Source organism: Cygnus olor, chromosome 3 (assembly GCF_009769625.2).
Source record: "Cygnus olor isolate bCygOlo1 chromosome 3, bCygOlo1.pri.v2, whole genome shotgun sequence".
Lineage (NCBI taxonomy): Eukaryota > Metazoa > Chordata > Aves > Anseriformes > Anatidae > Cygnus > Cygnus olor.
The window spans coordinates 119,875,784-119,891,874 of record NC_049171.1 but is presented as its reverse complement, the minus strand read 5'-3'; the positions used below and the strand labels follow the sequence as shown (position 1 = coordinate 119,891,874).

The 16,091-nt window shown below is 48.2% G+C and overlaps 2 protein-coding genes across 8 annotated transcripts in view; one reads left to right on the top strand and one right to left on the bottom strand.

The window, feature by feature from the left end:
- GZF1 (GDNF inducible zinc finger protein 1) overlaps positions 1-3,742 on the top strand; it is a 25,623-nt gene extending 21,881 nt beyond the window's left edge. For 5 of the 6 annotated variants that reach the window (XM_040551164.1, XM_040551163.1, XM_040551168.1 and 2 more), the window contains one exon: positions 24-3,742. In XM_040551164.1, the coding sequence (XP_040407098.1) occupies positions 24-380 (357 nt within the window). In that variant the 3' untranslated portion in view covers positions 381-3,742. The remainder of the gene's footprint in view (positions 1-23) is intronic. The other variant, XM_040551166.1, reaches the window with a different exon arrangement.
- On the bottom strand, positions 3,409-16,091 carry NAPB (NSF attachment protein beta). Of its 2 annotated transcripts, none has more exons than XM_040551171.1 (11): positions 15,874-16,091; positions 12,782-12,861; positions 11,958-12,074; positions 10,572-10,618; positions 10,342-10,419; positions 9,498-9,553; positions 8,909-9,002; positions 7,832-7,927; positions 7,149-7,217; positions 6,726-6,776; positions 3,409-6,205 (listed from the first exon to the last, which is right to left on the bottom strand). In XM_040551171.1, the coding sequence occupies exons 1-11, from the start codon at positions 15,969-15,971 to the stop codon at positions 6,101-6,103; spliced, it is 891 nt and encodes a 296-aa protein (XP_040407105.1). In that variant the 5' UTR covers positions 15,972-16,091; the 3' UTR covers positions 3,409-6,100. The 2 variants fall into 2 exon arrangements, with proteins under 2 accessions (XP_040407105.1, XP_040407104.1); XM_040551170.1 differs by having other exon boundaries at positions 7,832-7,936; positions 8,918-9,002.

The following is a 16,091-nucleotide window of genomic DNA, read 5'->3' as shown; positions in this document are numbered from 1 at the left end:
AACCTTCTGCTGTTCGTTTTCAGATACACGATAAAAACACACCGTGGAAGTCCTTCCTCGTCATTGTTGAAGGAGCATCTAAGAACGATGAAGGTCACAAAACAGAACTCCCAGATGAAGACTATGACGTGTCACCTAAAATGCCAGAGAAGCTGCTGTCTTTCTCGGAAAATGGCCACTATCAAAGCTTGGCTGCTGTCCCAGGGAGCGTGACTGCACTGCATGACAGCGGGTCTGCACCAGGGACAGACTGTAAGTCAGATGGGACTCCCGGACCTCAGGAAGCCCTTATAGCTACCACCCTAAGTGAGCTGACAGTACTGCATACACAGACAGACTCTATTCAGCCACAGCTTCATGCTCTGGTGAATATGGAATAAGTTGGCGTTACAAATCCAGTTCAAGCTGTGCGCTTTGTATAGTCCTTTGACTTTGCCAATAACCTGCTGAGGGAACTAGGAGAAGCTACGAAAAGGAAGCAGGGCTAAAAATGAATGGCATATGCTGGATTACCAGAATTTCCTTTAAAAAAAATTATTCACTTCCAATGCGTACAGCTCTATCCCCTGCAGGTAGGGTAGAGTAACACCAAATCCAGTTTGGTTTCATCAACTGGATTAAGTTTGTTCTCTGCAGCTAAACGAAGGCTGGAGGTAGGTGCAGTTCAGCGTTAGCTGCCCTGCAGTGAAGATACCTACATTCAGATAGGCTATAAGGAAGGTGCAAGTTTGATTTGCAGCTGGTTTGATTACATGTGTACAATCAAGAGAAATGATGTGGTGTTTCTCAGCCTGGTAGCTAAGCGATATAAGCTGCCTTTTCCCTAGTGGAAATACTTACATAAATTAAGTTTTGCTAAATTGCATTTCAGGAAATGTTGGTTTCTCTTTGCTTTCTCCAAAGAGCCAAGCAGTAAGCCAGCTCGCTCCTCAGGACTGTGAGTGGGAGCAAGCTTTGGAAAGATCTGGAGTTCCAGAAGTCGCGATTCTCTAGTTGCAAAATAGGCAAGTGGAAGCCCAGTGCTGTGTCTGTACAGGTGGTGGTATTATTTTTACTTTACAGTGAAACTTGGTGCAGTTTGACACTAGTATTCAGCCAGACAGTCTTTATCTTCCAGCTGCTCCAGTTTACAGAAAACTTGGCTATTGAGAGAACAAATTCTCTTTTGTAAAAATGTTTATGAAAAATGGTACTTGAGCTCTACTGGAAAAGCCAGCGTAACGAAGCCCCTTGTAGAAAGACAGCTTACTGGCTTTTTCCTGTTGAATTGTACCTAAGCTCTTTGCTGCTGGTCCAGTTACGTCAGCAATGCTCTTTTCTCCACCATCACTTAAGCATTGCTGTTGTGCAGAACTGCAGACCTCCTTGTAAATTAAGTAAAATTCTGGTGGGAAAAGTTCATTACTGTTTGCTGACAAGTTGCTACAGCTAATTCCACTAGTACAAGTCTCCTGAGGTAAATTCAGTTGCAAATGGGAGGGAGCCAGCGTTCCTATGACAAATGGCATTAACACATGCGAATAAGTGAACTATGTTCAAGGCAATTAGGCCTTGATTTCCCAGATTCCAAATACCTTGTTTGTAAGCTTATGTTGGAATCTGAAGGGCAGTTTTAGGCTGATATTTGTTTAACTTGTCCGAAGTTAGCTCTTAAGGGGCAGACATTAAAAACATAGGTGATAAATAAAGTTGCAGCTCAAAGGGCTTTTCCTAATTATTAAAATGTAGCAGCAATTTCTAGAGTCGTGACAAGGTGCCTAATAAGGAACGTGACACAGTGAGCACAGGGACTGAGGGTCACAAATATGCTTTCTGTTCAGCCCGCATGCTTAAAACCTCTACTTCCCACAGCCTGCTCCAACACCCGCTGCGTTTGGATTCCACCACCACCAGTCACTATGAGAATCGTGCTTCAATTTGGGCATGTCTTACCAAGACAGCAAGATCTTTCTTTAAGTATCTCCTCCTCTTCCCCAAGGAGTACAGCCCTGGGCTCTCTCCCATCATGTCCAATAGCTGGGAAAAACTGAGAGTTTCTGTCCAGGGTAAGCATGTTCTGTGTTTCCAGATGCTTGGATGTCTGTGCCAACACAGAAGCTGAACTGAAATTAAAGTTAATTTGTCTGACCTCAGATTAACCTCACTGGAGTGCTCTGGAAGAGTGGGGGGGATATTTTCCATGTGCAGGGATGGAAACTTGAAAACAGCTGGCACTGACAAAGAACCGTTTTACTGGGATGATTCTGATTTTTGGAAGAAGCTGTGAATCAAAGGCAATTTGCTGGTATGGTTAACTCTTCCAACTCAGAACCAGATTCCCAGTGCCCCCATGTTAAAAATCTGGAGCTCTCCTAATTCATTTTTCTGGTTTGCTATCCTGTTTCTCTTTATTTTAATATCAATATAGTATTTCCACAGACGCTTTCTCATCTGAAGCTGTGAGAAAAACTTTCTGAAAGATTACAGTAGTGTAAAGGTAAGCACAATCAAGCCTTATTAGGGCTCATATTAAGGCTTAGGGGTTGGCAAAGCAATAAAGATATCCAAACTGTGGCAGAGAGCTATTTTTGAACCTTAAAGGGATGTCTGATGTTTCCATAGAATCCTAACTTAATCTATAGAAAGGGATTTTTTTTTTTAAGAGAACATTTCCAAGAGGCTATATTTGAAATATTTATTCAAGCACGATGTCCTGTTGAAGCTCAGTATTCCCAGTGACCAATGTAAAAGTTTGTAGATATATTTAAAGTCTGAGCATTAGTCTCTGTAGCCGGGGAAACTTTTGTACTCCATGAATGTACAGAAGTGAGTTACTCATATGAATTGTTCTTATTAAAATATTTGAAATCTTAACACTGACCTTCCACTGACTTGGTTACTGTATAAAATGTTTCTATACCTTGCACATAAGGTGTAAATCTCTGCTGCTGTAAGTGTTGCACGGCTGTCTGCCCTACCAGTGATGGGGTAAGTCATAACCTGGCTCTGCTGCAGGTGCTGGGTGCTACTCTTCTTCCTCCAGCCTGGCACCCTGCAAGAGATGCCCCGCTGCTTTAGAGCAGCACCTGAGGGGCTACACCTTACCTCTCCATGCCTCGGGCTGCGTGTCCTGGCCCTTAACTTGAGCTAAGCCTTAGGACTGGATCCTGAAAAAATAGTAAGTGTGACGCTTTGGGACATTTCCTATATGCTGCAAGTGATGTACCACAAGTGACTAAGTGGTGTAACAAGCTCACACACTTGCCTGTGAGCATCCACCCTTAGCACAGTGCCTTAAAAGGTCATCAAACAAAACAAAGAGCAGCGTTGCACACATGGGCTTTTATTATCACACCCTACCGTGTTACCTCAGGCTCTAGCTTCATAGCTTGCCTTTTGCATTTTCCAGTAAAGGACATTTATCGCTACTTCTGTTCATGATTTTCACTTTATTAACGTACAGATTCACACAAAACGTTATATTCTTGCTAAGGCCATTTCATTAATAAGTGTTCATAGTAGAGAGTGTGTACCGGGGGGGGGGGGGGTGGAAATACAGGAGATTGGCAGATCGTCATTTTAAAACTGTCACAATTTACCACTGCTATACTGGAGGACATGCTGAAGTAACATACAGAGGTAACATACAGAAGTAACAATTGTATTCTAATGATATTTACTCCAGAGCACAGTAACAGACCACATAACCCCATGGGTACGGTCTTCTGATCCACCAGCATCTTGCCACAGCTGTGCACAATACTGACAATTGGAAAAATGAAGAAAAAAAGGAGTCATAAAATGCTCGTCTCGGTTCTGCGTGACATATTAGCAAAAGTGAAACCTCACAACCACTGCATGCCCTCACTGGGGCTCCTACAATGTTAGAGCCAAGTCAAGACAAACCTCACTATACAAGGGGTCTTTGCTTACCTTACAAAGGAAAGAAGCAGATTAAACAAGAAGGGTTCCAATCCTGTCCTACTACACATAAGTTCAGCAGCAGTTACAGCTTTGGGCCCTCTTGTACAAAATGAGACCATATATGCAAATAATCCAACTTTTGCTATGAGTATCTACCTACCACGCTAGCTGTGTCCTAAGCCAAGTGTTTTGTGGCACAAACATGACAGACTGGTACAGCCATGGGACGTGCTGGGAAAATGACAGTTAGTTCTTCCTTCTGATAAGCTAAGCATCTCAGGTGAAGACAGACCAGGACCACAACCTAAATGGAATTCAAAATATTTCTCTGCCAAGTCTGTGGAATAGATGTGCATAGACCACCTTGTTTCAAATTGAAGAGAGAATTTTGGTGCAGGCAGAGGTTGGTTGTGTAAAAACACATCTGAGAAGTTAGCAAAATGAAGCTGCTTGGAAGACTCAACATCTTCCCAGCTATTTAATGAACTCACCTTGCCAGTTTTGCACAGTTCGTGGGTCTTGTCTTCACTTTCTGATGCACAGAACAGTCTATCAGAAAATTTGTGACTGGTGAGATCAGTCGGGGGGAAAAAAAAAAAAAGGCATGTACCAGGAGAATTTTTGGTTTTCTTTTGCATGAGCAAGCAGTAGATAACAGTACCACTTCAATAACACTAAAAGCGTTTTAGGTCAACAAGTCAGTCAAATGTTGTACTCCAATAAGTTTCTAGATACAAAACAAATTGAAGAGAAGTGTGAAAGCCAGCATTCTGGCTGCCACAGTGCAAGCAGACACAATTGTTTTATCAGGACAAAAAAAGGAGAAGAGTCCCAACAGGGCAGCAGTGCCCACCAAAGCTGTGCATGGGGCTACCAGGTCGGTCCTGTGCTGGCCATGGAAGAGGGCCCACTTAAACAGCATTTGTGCCAAACCAAGCAGCTAATTTTTCACTGTTAGTGCAGCACCAGTGCGACTGAAACACACTTCATTACAGAGAAATACTAAGTGACAACTCCCACTGACAAATTGCATAGGATCACAAGTCCCTCAACATACACGCCTGAAGTAGGTAGCTTAACCACCGCTAGTTAAACAAAGCATTGCACAGAAGAGCCGTGGTTGCAGACATTTTAAAACATGTTTCCAAAATTACTACAAGAATTTTTAAAGTGTCTCCGTCTTTTCAAAGCACGCTCGATTCCTCTGTCACCCACACAACGAAGACAAGGTTCCTGTTTAATACCAAGTCTCCTTCAACACTTTTGCACGTCACAACAAGGCAGCACAGCCAACAGCAAAAGGGTCAGAAACTAACGGGTACTGCCTGGCACACACAAAAAACTGGTAGTAGAGACAGCAGGAAGAGTTTATGTAGATGAGAAGTTAGAAAAATATATTACTTGGGTCTAGTCATCTTGGGGTAGGAGGGATGGGGTGCACCACAAAATAAATAAGTGGAAAAATAGATCCAAGAAAATATAGAAGAGCCTTACATTTCATATTTAGATCTTAGATACAAAATACACAATTAACTAGCTCTACTCCTGACGACTATTCGGAGGGCTGACACCAATCTAAGCAGTCCTGTCCTCGACGTGTAATGCATTTAGCACTAGGTTGTTACGTATTCTGTATTTATACATGCACACATGTATCTGTATAGGATGTATACACACACATGCACACTGTACCTAAGAGTCACAAAGCCTTTCACTAGCACCATTAAAAAAGCTCAATCGTTAAAAAAAAACAAGATCCAAGGGTATCTGGCAGAGGTCCATTTAAAAATAGGAAACAGTAACAACACAGCAACAGATCTGAAGCTATTATTTGTACTGTACGGGCATGGACAAAATATTTACATGCTCAACTCAGTGGTACTGAACCTTAAGACAGAACAGCAGGGGGAAAAAGTTCAAGTGCAAACTTTGGGCTCATCAGCTAACAAAAAACAAAGATTTCTGCCAGCAGTGTTTCTTTCACCCTAGAAAGATCTGCCAGCGATACCCAGAGCAACCTTTCTCATCTACCCATGTTATCACAACAAAGAGCAGGATACTAAAGAAACACGTAAGTCATTTGTCATATAAGCAACAAAATTAAGCTAGATAGTTTTATCACGTATCCCATAGTGGTCCTTGGCTGTAACACAAGAACAGATTACTTAGGCTGCATGCCACAAATACCACGAACAATTCACTTTAGGTCCCCATCCCCTTCTCCTTGAATTGACTTTTTGATGCGAAGCAACATGGTTGTAAGCCACTGATCCAACCGCGATATTGAATCGAATTCTTTCACCTATTAAAGAAAAAGAAAGGAACAGTTGAAGCTAACATATTAGAAAGCACATACACAATACTGCTGCAAAAGGAGCATTCTGCATTTCTCAAAGCATGTTCTTTTAAACCTTCTACTCTTTCCAAGGTAAAAAAAATAAATATATACACAAAGAACTACAAGCCATTGTCGGGCAGAGGAAGGGGTTGGCACAAACCCCATGAACAACTGGCGGTATCTTTATTAAAATGATTTGTCTCTCACTCCGAGTTAAAGTACTATGTTTGGGACTTGCTAGAGCACATGCTGGAAGCAGCTTTGCTAATTTCTACCTCCTCCCCCTGGACGTTTCGTGGCAGGATGGTGAAGGCTGCCCGCTGTTTTGCCCCCCTGGACTCTCAGCACCAAGCAAGGTCGCTGTGCTCAGAGCTCAGGCCTCCGGTTACCAAACATAGCACACCAAAACCAAGACAAAAGGGGAGGCCACATCAAAGAGCCCCAGAAACAGCCAGCCACACAACACACAAACACGAGTACTTACAGCCTCAGTATATGCCTCGCAGTTTTGCTCCTCGTGGGCTTCCAGCAGTTTCTAGGAGAACACCATAAGAAACTTAGAAAATGCTACTGCGTGCTCCACGCAGCTGGTGCACGAGCTGCTTCTTGAACCCAGGAAAGGGGACTGCAGGACACCGCCTCCCCAGACCCACATGTCCAGCAGCAGCACCTTTGTAACCCATTAAAATGCCAACCCAGATTTTTTTTTTAAAGTTAACTAGAATAATCATCTTTCTGCTGTTGCTACTCCCACAAGTTTGGTGTAAATCCCATGCAAAGTAAGTCTAATGTCCTCTAAAATGTTTCAGTAAAAGACCAAATACATGGCAAGGTGAAAAAGCACAAAGTAAAGGGCAGTATGCATTTCCAAACACAAGAGTGTTATTTTAACATTGGCTTTACTTACTTTCAATAGCTTGCATTCCCGTGAATCTGTGAACGCTGGGAACATTTCTTCATATTTCTCAAGAGCAAGCTGAAAGAGAGAAGCACACCCTTAAGCTCTTTTCACACAAAGTTCCTTGCTTTTTATTTCAGTTTTCACCTTCTAGTCCTAAAACCACACAAAGAGCTCGAGAAAGTATTCACAGCAAATCCAAGAGTGCAGGGAAATGAAGAGGCAAGCTCAGAATTTGGCCTCAATCTGACCAGAGGCAGCTGTGGCTTGAGATATCACTCAGGAATGAACAAAGCAGGAACACAGACAGACCAAAGGCAGAGCAGAAATAAGGAAAACTCCCTGCATGCAACACAGCAGCTTTCAGAGCCAGGTGCTTATAAGGAGGATCTGCAACGTGTGCCCCAATTTACCTCTGCACCTCCCACTCCAGAAGAGCTAGGGCTCACCCTTAATTCTGGTCACAGTGTTGTTTTTTGGTGTTTTGGCCACTTCAGCGCAGCAAACATCAGGTGGGAGCATCAGCAACATGCTGGCTACCAGCCCCCCTCTGCTCTGCGCAGTTGTTCCCAGCTGTTCTTCCAGAACAGAACAAGTGCACGGGAATTGATGCTGCAGCCTGTGCAAGAGCCATGCAAACCCCTGCACCTGCAAAACCACGGGCCGGGTGGCAACGGTCCGAGACCACTGACCTTGGCGTTCAGCTCATCCACAATGAAGTGGCACAGAGCGGCCTTGAAGAAATACTCTTTCGCGCTGTACTTGAGCAAAGGGTTATCCATTGTGTTTGTTCCAACCTATGTGTAAAAAGACATTATTAGAGTCAGGAAAGAAAACTGCATCATTAAGAACTGAATTAAAAACATGACAGCTGATGAAAATTAGACACAGCACCACACAACTGTCTGCAAAACATCAGTGGCTGCAGAAAGCTATTGGGCAGCCAGACACGAGTTCAAGTGCCCCAAAGAGCAGTTTGAGACCCACAAGCAGCCCAGGGCCCACTGCCTGTGCTGCCCCGGTTCAGGGTTCCACCCTGGAACCTCAGGGCTGCCTGTCTGAGGCAGAACGCAGAAAGCAAAGTCCGCTCCGTGAAAGCCTGCTCTGCTATTAGCCCCCCAGAAACACAAAAGCACCACTGCCGGTATTCCCAAGTCAATATTGGACACAAAGGCAGAGCAATCAAGTTGGTGGATTTGGGGGGAAATTCTGTGACAAAATGTATTTCTGAATGCCATCAGAAGTGTACCTATAGACTTCCTCCCCCCTGCCTTCCTGGCCTTTCTCTAGAAAAAGATGGATTCAGGAGGCGAAGAAAGAAAAGAAAAAAAAAGAAGAAAAAAAGAAGCTAGACCAACTCGTAAAAGCCAAGGGGCAATCTGTGTCAACACGGCACGATCAGCTCCAAAATAAGCAAGAGCAGAAGCTTCCAGGTCACAATAATATTGTAAGACTGATGCACTGATCAGCTTTTCATTTTCAAGTAATTTTTTGCTCTGCGCTTTCTCCAATTTCTCTCTCACCTGATCTGTGGCATCATTTAAACAAGAAAGCCTTCCAGCCCTTGAGCAAACCTGAAGTGCCCTAGGTGTGGAAGAGTCCCTAACAATTTATCTGTGGGTAACAGGCACAACTCTGTTTTATAGTGTAAAACTCTGCAATTTCTGTAACTGGAGCAAGGCAGGACCACTCCAACTCCAGTCCGGGTGCCAGTGCAAGGGCCAGGAGCTGCAGACACAGAGAGCCATGAGGCTGCCCGTCGGACAACGCGTGCTCACCTGCTCGTAGATTTCTATCGCCTTCTGGTACTGCTCCAGCTGCGCGGCATAGGCTGCGACCTTCAGCAGACACTTGTTGGCGGAACTGCAATCAATACCATCACTTACTAAGTGCTCTCTTGTGGGAGAGCATCCGTGCCCTGCTATCTCCCAGCACTATCTCTGTTACTTAGCATATAGAACAGCGGGACCCAGAAGCTGCAACTTAGGAGATTTTTTTTATGGCTGAAATTAATACACGTGGAAAAGGATGAAGACCTTCAGTTCAGCATAGACCACATTTCAGACACTGTTCAACCCCTCCATGCTTTCTGTGCACCCAAAATGGGCATCCCAAGCCAAACAAGTCTTATCTTGGGGTGAGAACACTGAAATTCTTTAGAAACAGCTAGCATGAAGAAGGCATGGGCACCCCAAGGTATCAAAGCTGGAAATATTTACGTAGAATTTGGGCATCTTATCAAAGGACATTTTAGAAGAGCCTGTTGGGTGAGGCGTGTAAGCAGGTGTGCAATCTAGGACAAATCCCCATTTCTGACCCCTCCCTCCTCTAAGTGACCATTTCACAAAGACCACTTACCTGTTGGACTCTTCTCCTTTGTAATAGTCTGCAGCCTGCTCGTAGTGTGCAATCGCCTGGGGACAGACACGTTACACTTGAATACCACTTCTAAATTACAGTTTTTGGTTAGATCAGTGTACAGTGACCACATTCACAAAAGCTTTTCCACTCTGCAGATGAAAGGAGCGAGATGACAGCACGCTGCAGGACTTCTGGTGAAGCGAGGCACCCAGCAAACTCAAAACATGAGGCTGCCCTTGAAACTTTGACTGCGTACTTGTTAATGGTTCCAAGCTCCGCAGCACGTTTAATAAAGGTGACACTACTGTAGAGGTATTGACTACAGGCATTTAAAACCACAGTGCAGCAAGGCTGCTGCCAGTTTTGCCACGATATGGTAAATATTTTAGCAGAACTGCCCTGACGCAGCAGTGCTCACTTAAAGTGGTGCTGCACGTGGACAGTGAATGCTGAAATCATTAAGATAGGTGGACAGGACCCAGTGAAGTGGAGCTGAAGAGGCAAATGGTTTTCTATAAAACAGTACCTAGAGACTGTAAATTTTTGTTCTGCAAACTTCAAGCAGAGAAAGATTTGCAGCTGGTCAAGCTGCGGAATGGTTGATGTGATCCTGATCAGAAATCCAGGTGCAGGCTTCCTGCTGTAGGATCTCCGTTACGGGAACTAACTTCAACTAACTTCAAACTACGGGTGACCTGCACGTACCCAGAGAAGCCTCGTGTCTGATAGGAGACGAGTTTTGGCATCCGTGCCGGCCCCGGCGCTACTCTGGCCGGGCAGGGAAATGCAGCCGCGCCTGCAGCACCTGCACAGCAGTGCCAGCAGGGCTTGCCATCCTCACCTTTTCAATGTCTACCAGCTCAGCCTCGTAGATCTCCGCAATGGTGATGTGATGCTTGGCAGCGATGGTGAACCGCCCCTGGGGAAGATACAGGTTGCACGTGAGAGGGGGGCTCCCTCCATGCCCCGCACACACGCCGCAACAAAGCGGCAGTGACACAGCAAGCTGCGCCTCTTTCAACCACACACGTAATACACATCCACCCGCGAGCAACCAGTGCAGCTTCTTACCATGTCGGTGTAGATATCAATAGCTGCATTTAAGCAGTTGATGGCCTCTGCAGCATGAGTGTTCAGGAAAAACAACACAAAGTCAGCCAGCGCATCAGAGTCCCCACTTCAGCACCTCCCCCCTCCAAAACCAGATCTCAGTAACGTTTCTCTTCACCAGATCACAGCACAGCTTCTTAAATCAATACCTGCTTACACGTGTACATGTGTGCACGTGGAATGACTGACATCACATTCACCAGGGATTGAGGACGTTATGTTCCCCACCTTTCTGCAAACCTCATCCCAATTCACCCACCCCAAACACCTGTGTGCTGCATAGCCGCAGCAGAAGCCCTGACACCGAGTGCTAACAGGTGATTAGGATGGGCAAAATACAAACAACTCATGGCCCTCAATCACCAGACTGCATCCCCAAACACAGCAGAACTCACAACACCAGACTCGTAAACACACAGGGGCTGCCATTTTCTAGGATTTTTTTTTTTTTTCTCCCACAATTACAGAACAATTACATCAGCCCTGAGTGGTTTCTTCAGAGCTCTGCAACAGCTCTCTGGCATGGGAAAGCATCAGTAATGCTCCTGGGCTGGTGTGTCTGCGCACACTCAGCCGGGATACCGGGCTCCCAGAAAACCACAACCCTGCTCTTCACAGCCAGACTGAAGTAAGCCAGACCATTTATCCCAATCCCAGCAGAGTTCCATCTGTTTCCCTCCTGCCTCCCCTCTGCCACGTGGTGGCACCTGAGGTGGTGCTGGGACCTCCAGCACCTCCCACTGCCACCCGGAACCGAGACCCTCCTTGGACGTGTGAATGTTTCTCCAAAACCAAGCTAAACCAGGAAGCAAACTGCACCGGCGCATCCCTCATCACGCTTCTGCCCAGGGTCTCTCCAAAGCTTATCAAGGACAGCATCAGAGACAGTGTGAGAGCAGCTAGAGGAGAGGACAGCTCAGCACATGCTGGTCCAGGCAGCAGACCGAGGGAATGCTGACTAGGCCCCATCATCCAAAATAGTCCCAAAACTCCTGCTTCATTATGCAGTGCCATCTCCTTGCGTAGGAGCGGCGCAGAGCATCCCTTCCCCAGGCTCTCATATCCCTTTTTCCCCTGAGGATGTCTCCTGACTTCTCTCCTTTCCACAACCGCCATCCCAGTGGCAGAGCTGCAGAGCCAAGTTCTGCAAGTAACGTTAAATTTTAGTAATTATCTTTCCTGACTGCTTTTAAGAAGGAGAAGCCCAGGCGATATTAAGGCTTTACGACAGCCTGCACTGAGGATCTGAAGGCACACAGACCAGCTGACTACGAAAGCCTCGGCGCACCAGCTCCTACGCAACTAAGAAGATTTGCACAAAACAAGCCCGGATTTTGTCCCTCTTACCTTGTGGGTCTGCTTTTTTGTAGGCGTTCCCAGCGTCCACAAAACTGGTGGCCGAATCGTGCTTGCTCTGCAGCTGCATGTGCAGTTTGGCCGCCTGACAGAACGCATTTCCTGCAGCTGGGACAGAAGCACACACCAACCCGCTGCACCCCTACGGTCCCACGCAGCAAGCAGAATTGCAGCAAAATGACATAAACCTGTCGCTCCCCAGGGCCTGGCAAGTTTTGGAGGTGCAACCACCCCAAAGGTATTTTCAACCCGGTTCGGCACAGCAATGCTCTGCTTCACGCCAACCTCTTCCCATGAAATCAGCATCCAGTCCCACCGCGAGAGGAGCGAGGAGGAGCAAGCCCAGGGCAGTGCCTTTAGCAGGCTTCCCTGCAGGCTACCAGCTTCAGTTTGAAAATGATAAACTACACCCAGATGGGTAATTTAACATAAACATTCAGGTCACCCCTCTTTGCCCACCCTCCCGGTATCTTAAATCACTGGACAGAGCTTAGAAATCACATCACCACAGAGATAATCCCCACGAAGACAGCCTGGGATGCACAGCTCCGCCAAGAGAATTTGCAGGAAAATGCTCGGGTACACGCGGGTCACCTCGCTATGAACCTCCCCCAGCATCTCCCCAGGCATTCAGCCATGGCTGAAATGTTTCCCCCGCGTCCCTTTCGCAGCCAGGACAGACACCCCAAGCGGGCTCTCCCGACCACAATGAGCAGGGTGAGATGTTACACCATGGAGTTTCTGGCTCCCTCTGCCAGGGGCAGCTGAGCCCGCAGGCAGGCTGCAATGACCAGCGTGGCGTGGGCTGTACTCACCGCTCCAGTTTTTGGCGATCTTGAACATGTTTGCAGCCCTGGTGTACATTTCACAGGCTTCCTCGATGCGGGTGTTGCCCCTGGAACAGAGCGAGAGCCCATCACTGTGTGCTGGAGTGAAACACGGCACTGAAACGGGGCCACAAGTTCAAACAGGGCTCGCTGCGGTGACCTGGCCTGCTGGGCATTAGGCTGCGAATGGCTGCCCAGCTGTGCCACGCTCGGGGCTTGCCTCTACCTTCTCCTGCAACACCGAGCAGTGTTTTGGGGCAGGGAGAGACAACGCTTCATGCCAGCACCCGGGCACAGGAGCAGTTCCAGTCCTCCCTGCCGCCACTCCCCACTCCTGCTGCAGCACGGAGCAGGCAGCAGCCGGGTGATGCTACAAGGGGAGGCAGATCATCTTCACTGCATTAAGCAGGGACAGAAAAGCCAACAGGAGCCCAGTCCTGAAACAGCAACTTACGGTTTTTGCAGGCTCCTGAAGAATTTGGAGCCTTGAGCTCGATCTGCTCTTTGACTCATCTGTGAGCACAAGTGGAGCCAGCTCATACGAGTCTCATGAGACACACCTGGTGAAAACACTTGCAGAAACAAAGCCTTGCACATGACAAACTGGGCGTTATTTAGGTAACCTACATCAAACCAAAAATTAAAAACTTACTGTCTGTCCGACTGCCTGCGGAACGAACAGCTGTTCGTTAGGGATGAGCACCTGAAGCTAATGGGAGCTAACACCAACACAGCCACCCGCTTTCAACTGTTTTCTGGCTAGGAGCGCAAGGGAAAGGAGCACTCCGAACAAGTCTAACTGATGGGTTTTAGCACCATAACCCAGCCTCCTGACCAGGACGATTAACAAGAATTCAGTTCATCTCCAGAGAGAGTTTTTGTTAATTAAACACAGGTTTCTTCATGGACTTACTCCCGCACACTCGCTGCTGCCTTCTTTAACACGGAGTCCTCCTAACACCCTGGACGAGCCAGCCTGGCTGGTGGGAAGCAGGGGAGAAAACACGTGGTTTTGTCTCTTTTTCCTCCTCCTCCTGACAGCCAATCACATTTCATTTCTAAGCACAGCCAGTTTATTAGGCCTGCTTTTCCTGCCCTTGCAAGAGGCATTTTGCACAAAATTAATCCAGAAGAGGCGCGAGGTAATGGGAAACCCCACGAAACATCCAAAATGGGCCAGTTTCTAGTCTCAGAACAAAGGAAAAAGCAGAAAGCACTTCTGCAAGCTAAGGAAGCTCCTCAGGAAAAAGCCTGGCTGTTGATAAGGGCTCTGGCTGGACACCTGGTGGCCTCGCTCCCACTGGGAGGCCAACCCGCCCCGCCACCACTGCAAGCACTGCCCGTTTCACCAGGAATTAAACCCAAAGTGAAATGCAGGCAGTGGCCAACATGCAGAACAACCCCAAGCAACCATGAGTGCCGGGACAGAAGAGCCCAAGCAGAACCTCTCATATTTTAAAAGCAAAGCCTAAAGGAGAAACCCTGGTGAATCCAATTGCACGATGAGACAACGCCGCGCTGCCCTGCCAACAAGCTCCAAGGGCAGCGATTCCCTCCCTGCAGCGCAGACATGAGGGGACAATGCCAGCAGAGCGTTTGCCCATTTTTCTTCTGTCCAAAGCTTGTTTAGGAATCGCTCTTGCATCTATTTTTAGCCAAAGAAAATTAGAAATTTGCCTCTTGAATCTGCTGGATCACACCGAGGGTTTTAGGGCAGCTGCCCGCCAGGATTATGCCTGGAGCGCGCCCCGCCTGGTGCATCTGCCTCAGGACCGCGAGGAATTTATTTTTAAAACTTCTGCTCTTGGGCTGGGGGCACTCCATTTTTCCAGGCTGTGGTTTAAAAACATCAAAGCCTCCGTGGCAGCATCACCAGAAATGCTCTTTTCTTTAAGTAACTATTTTTAAAATGGCACACAGAATAAAGCTCGAGGGAGACAGAACTACTAGTTTTTCAAAGCCCTTCCAGACACAGCTCTCACACCCCCACAAATACCTATTCTAAAGGAAGAGCCAGGCTGGGTGCAGCAAAAAGAAAGCTTTGCGATTTTCCCCTGTCTTTTTGTGCCAGTATCATCCCTGAGCAAAGTTTAAGCCGAGTCGTAATTCAGAGACTTTGTCTTGAAAGCAGGATTTCAGCACTTGTTTCCTTGAAAACATGACATCGTCAGGCGATTCCACAAACTGGAGTTCCTCCAGACTGAGGGATCCCTTTGGAAGCTGTCGAAAACCCCCTGTATCATGCCATCTGGGGGTCCCTCGAGCTGCAGCCCCTCTCCCAGTCGGTTTGATGCAGTAACACTGTTCCTGAAAGCCCCTCCGGCGAGTGCTGCAGCTCCTAGGGCCGAGGACTCGGCCCCTCGCCGTCGCACAGGGACGGGGAATTATTCAGCAAAATCCAGCTGGCTCTGGGATGCGGAACAGCCAAGCTGCCAGCGCGACGCCAGCGAAGGGGGCTCCAGCACTTCAGAGGAGTTGGGCGCAACGCCGGGCACGTCAATCCGAGCAGGGGATGCGCTGCTAGCCCTGCACACGCTGTGCGTCTGCACACCCGCACGGGCGGTGCACACGCCTGCACGGCAGCACCGATGCAGCAGCGATGCTGCAAAGGAGCTCATCCCTCTTTCCGGGGGGCACACCACCGTACCCCACAGGCTGCCTATGGCGCGGGGATGTTTTCTGGGGAGAAACGGCCCTTCTCCTGGGCAAATCCTGGTGAGGGCCACGGCCATTAGGGACAACCAGCAGCAAGCCCCCGCCGCGCTCACCTGGGGACCCGCCGCGGGGGCTGGCGGTGCTGCAGAGGCTGAGCAGCTCATCACACCCCCGGCTGCAGCACGGGGTGCGCTCTGGGGATCCCTCCTGGGGACCCCCACCCACCAGCTTGCCCCCCCGCTATGGGGGGTACTCGCGTACCCGCTTTGAACCCCTAGTTTTGCACGCACCCCCCCCCCCCTTTTTTTTCAACCTACCCGTTTGCACGCCGTGCACCCCCTTTGCTTTCTGCACACACACACCCCTCCCCACTTTTTACAAGCTCGGCCTGCGAGCCCCCCCCCCCCGGCCCCCTCACCGCTTACCCGAAGAGCCCCCGCAGGAAGGAGTGCGAGCCCTTCACCCGCTTCTCGGCCTCGGCCATCAGCTGCACGGCCTCCCGCTCCTTGCCCGTGCTGTCCATCGCGGCGCAGCTCACGGCCAGGCCAGGCCAGGCCAGGCACCGCCTCCTCCTCCTCCTCCTCCTCCTCCTCCGGAGGCGCGGCCCCGGCGGGCGCGTGCACGGGGCGGGGCAGGGTGCGCG

What these genes read in the sequence shown, in the direction of transcription:
- NAPB (XM_040551171.1), bottom strand. Translation starts at nt 15,971, where the DNA reads ATGGACAGCACGGGCAAGGAGCGGGAGGCCGTGCAGCTGATGGCCGAG. An exon ending in AAAGGAGAAGAGTCCAACAG is followed by an intron (nt 9,003 to 9,497) that starts GTAAGTGGTCTT and finishes TATTGATTGCAG; the next exon opens with TTCCGCCAACAAGTGTCTGC. An exon ending in TCTACGAGCAGGTGAGCACG is followed by an intron (nt 7,928 to 8,908) that starts CGTTGTCCGACG and finishes TAGGTTGGAACA; the next exon opens with AACACAATGGATAACCCTTT.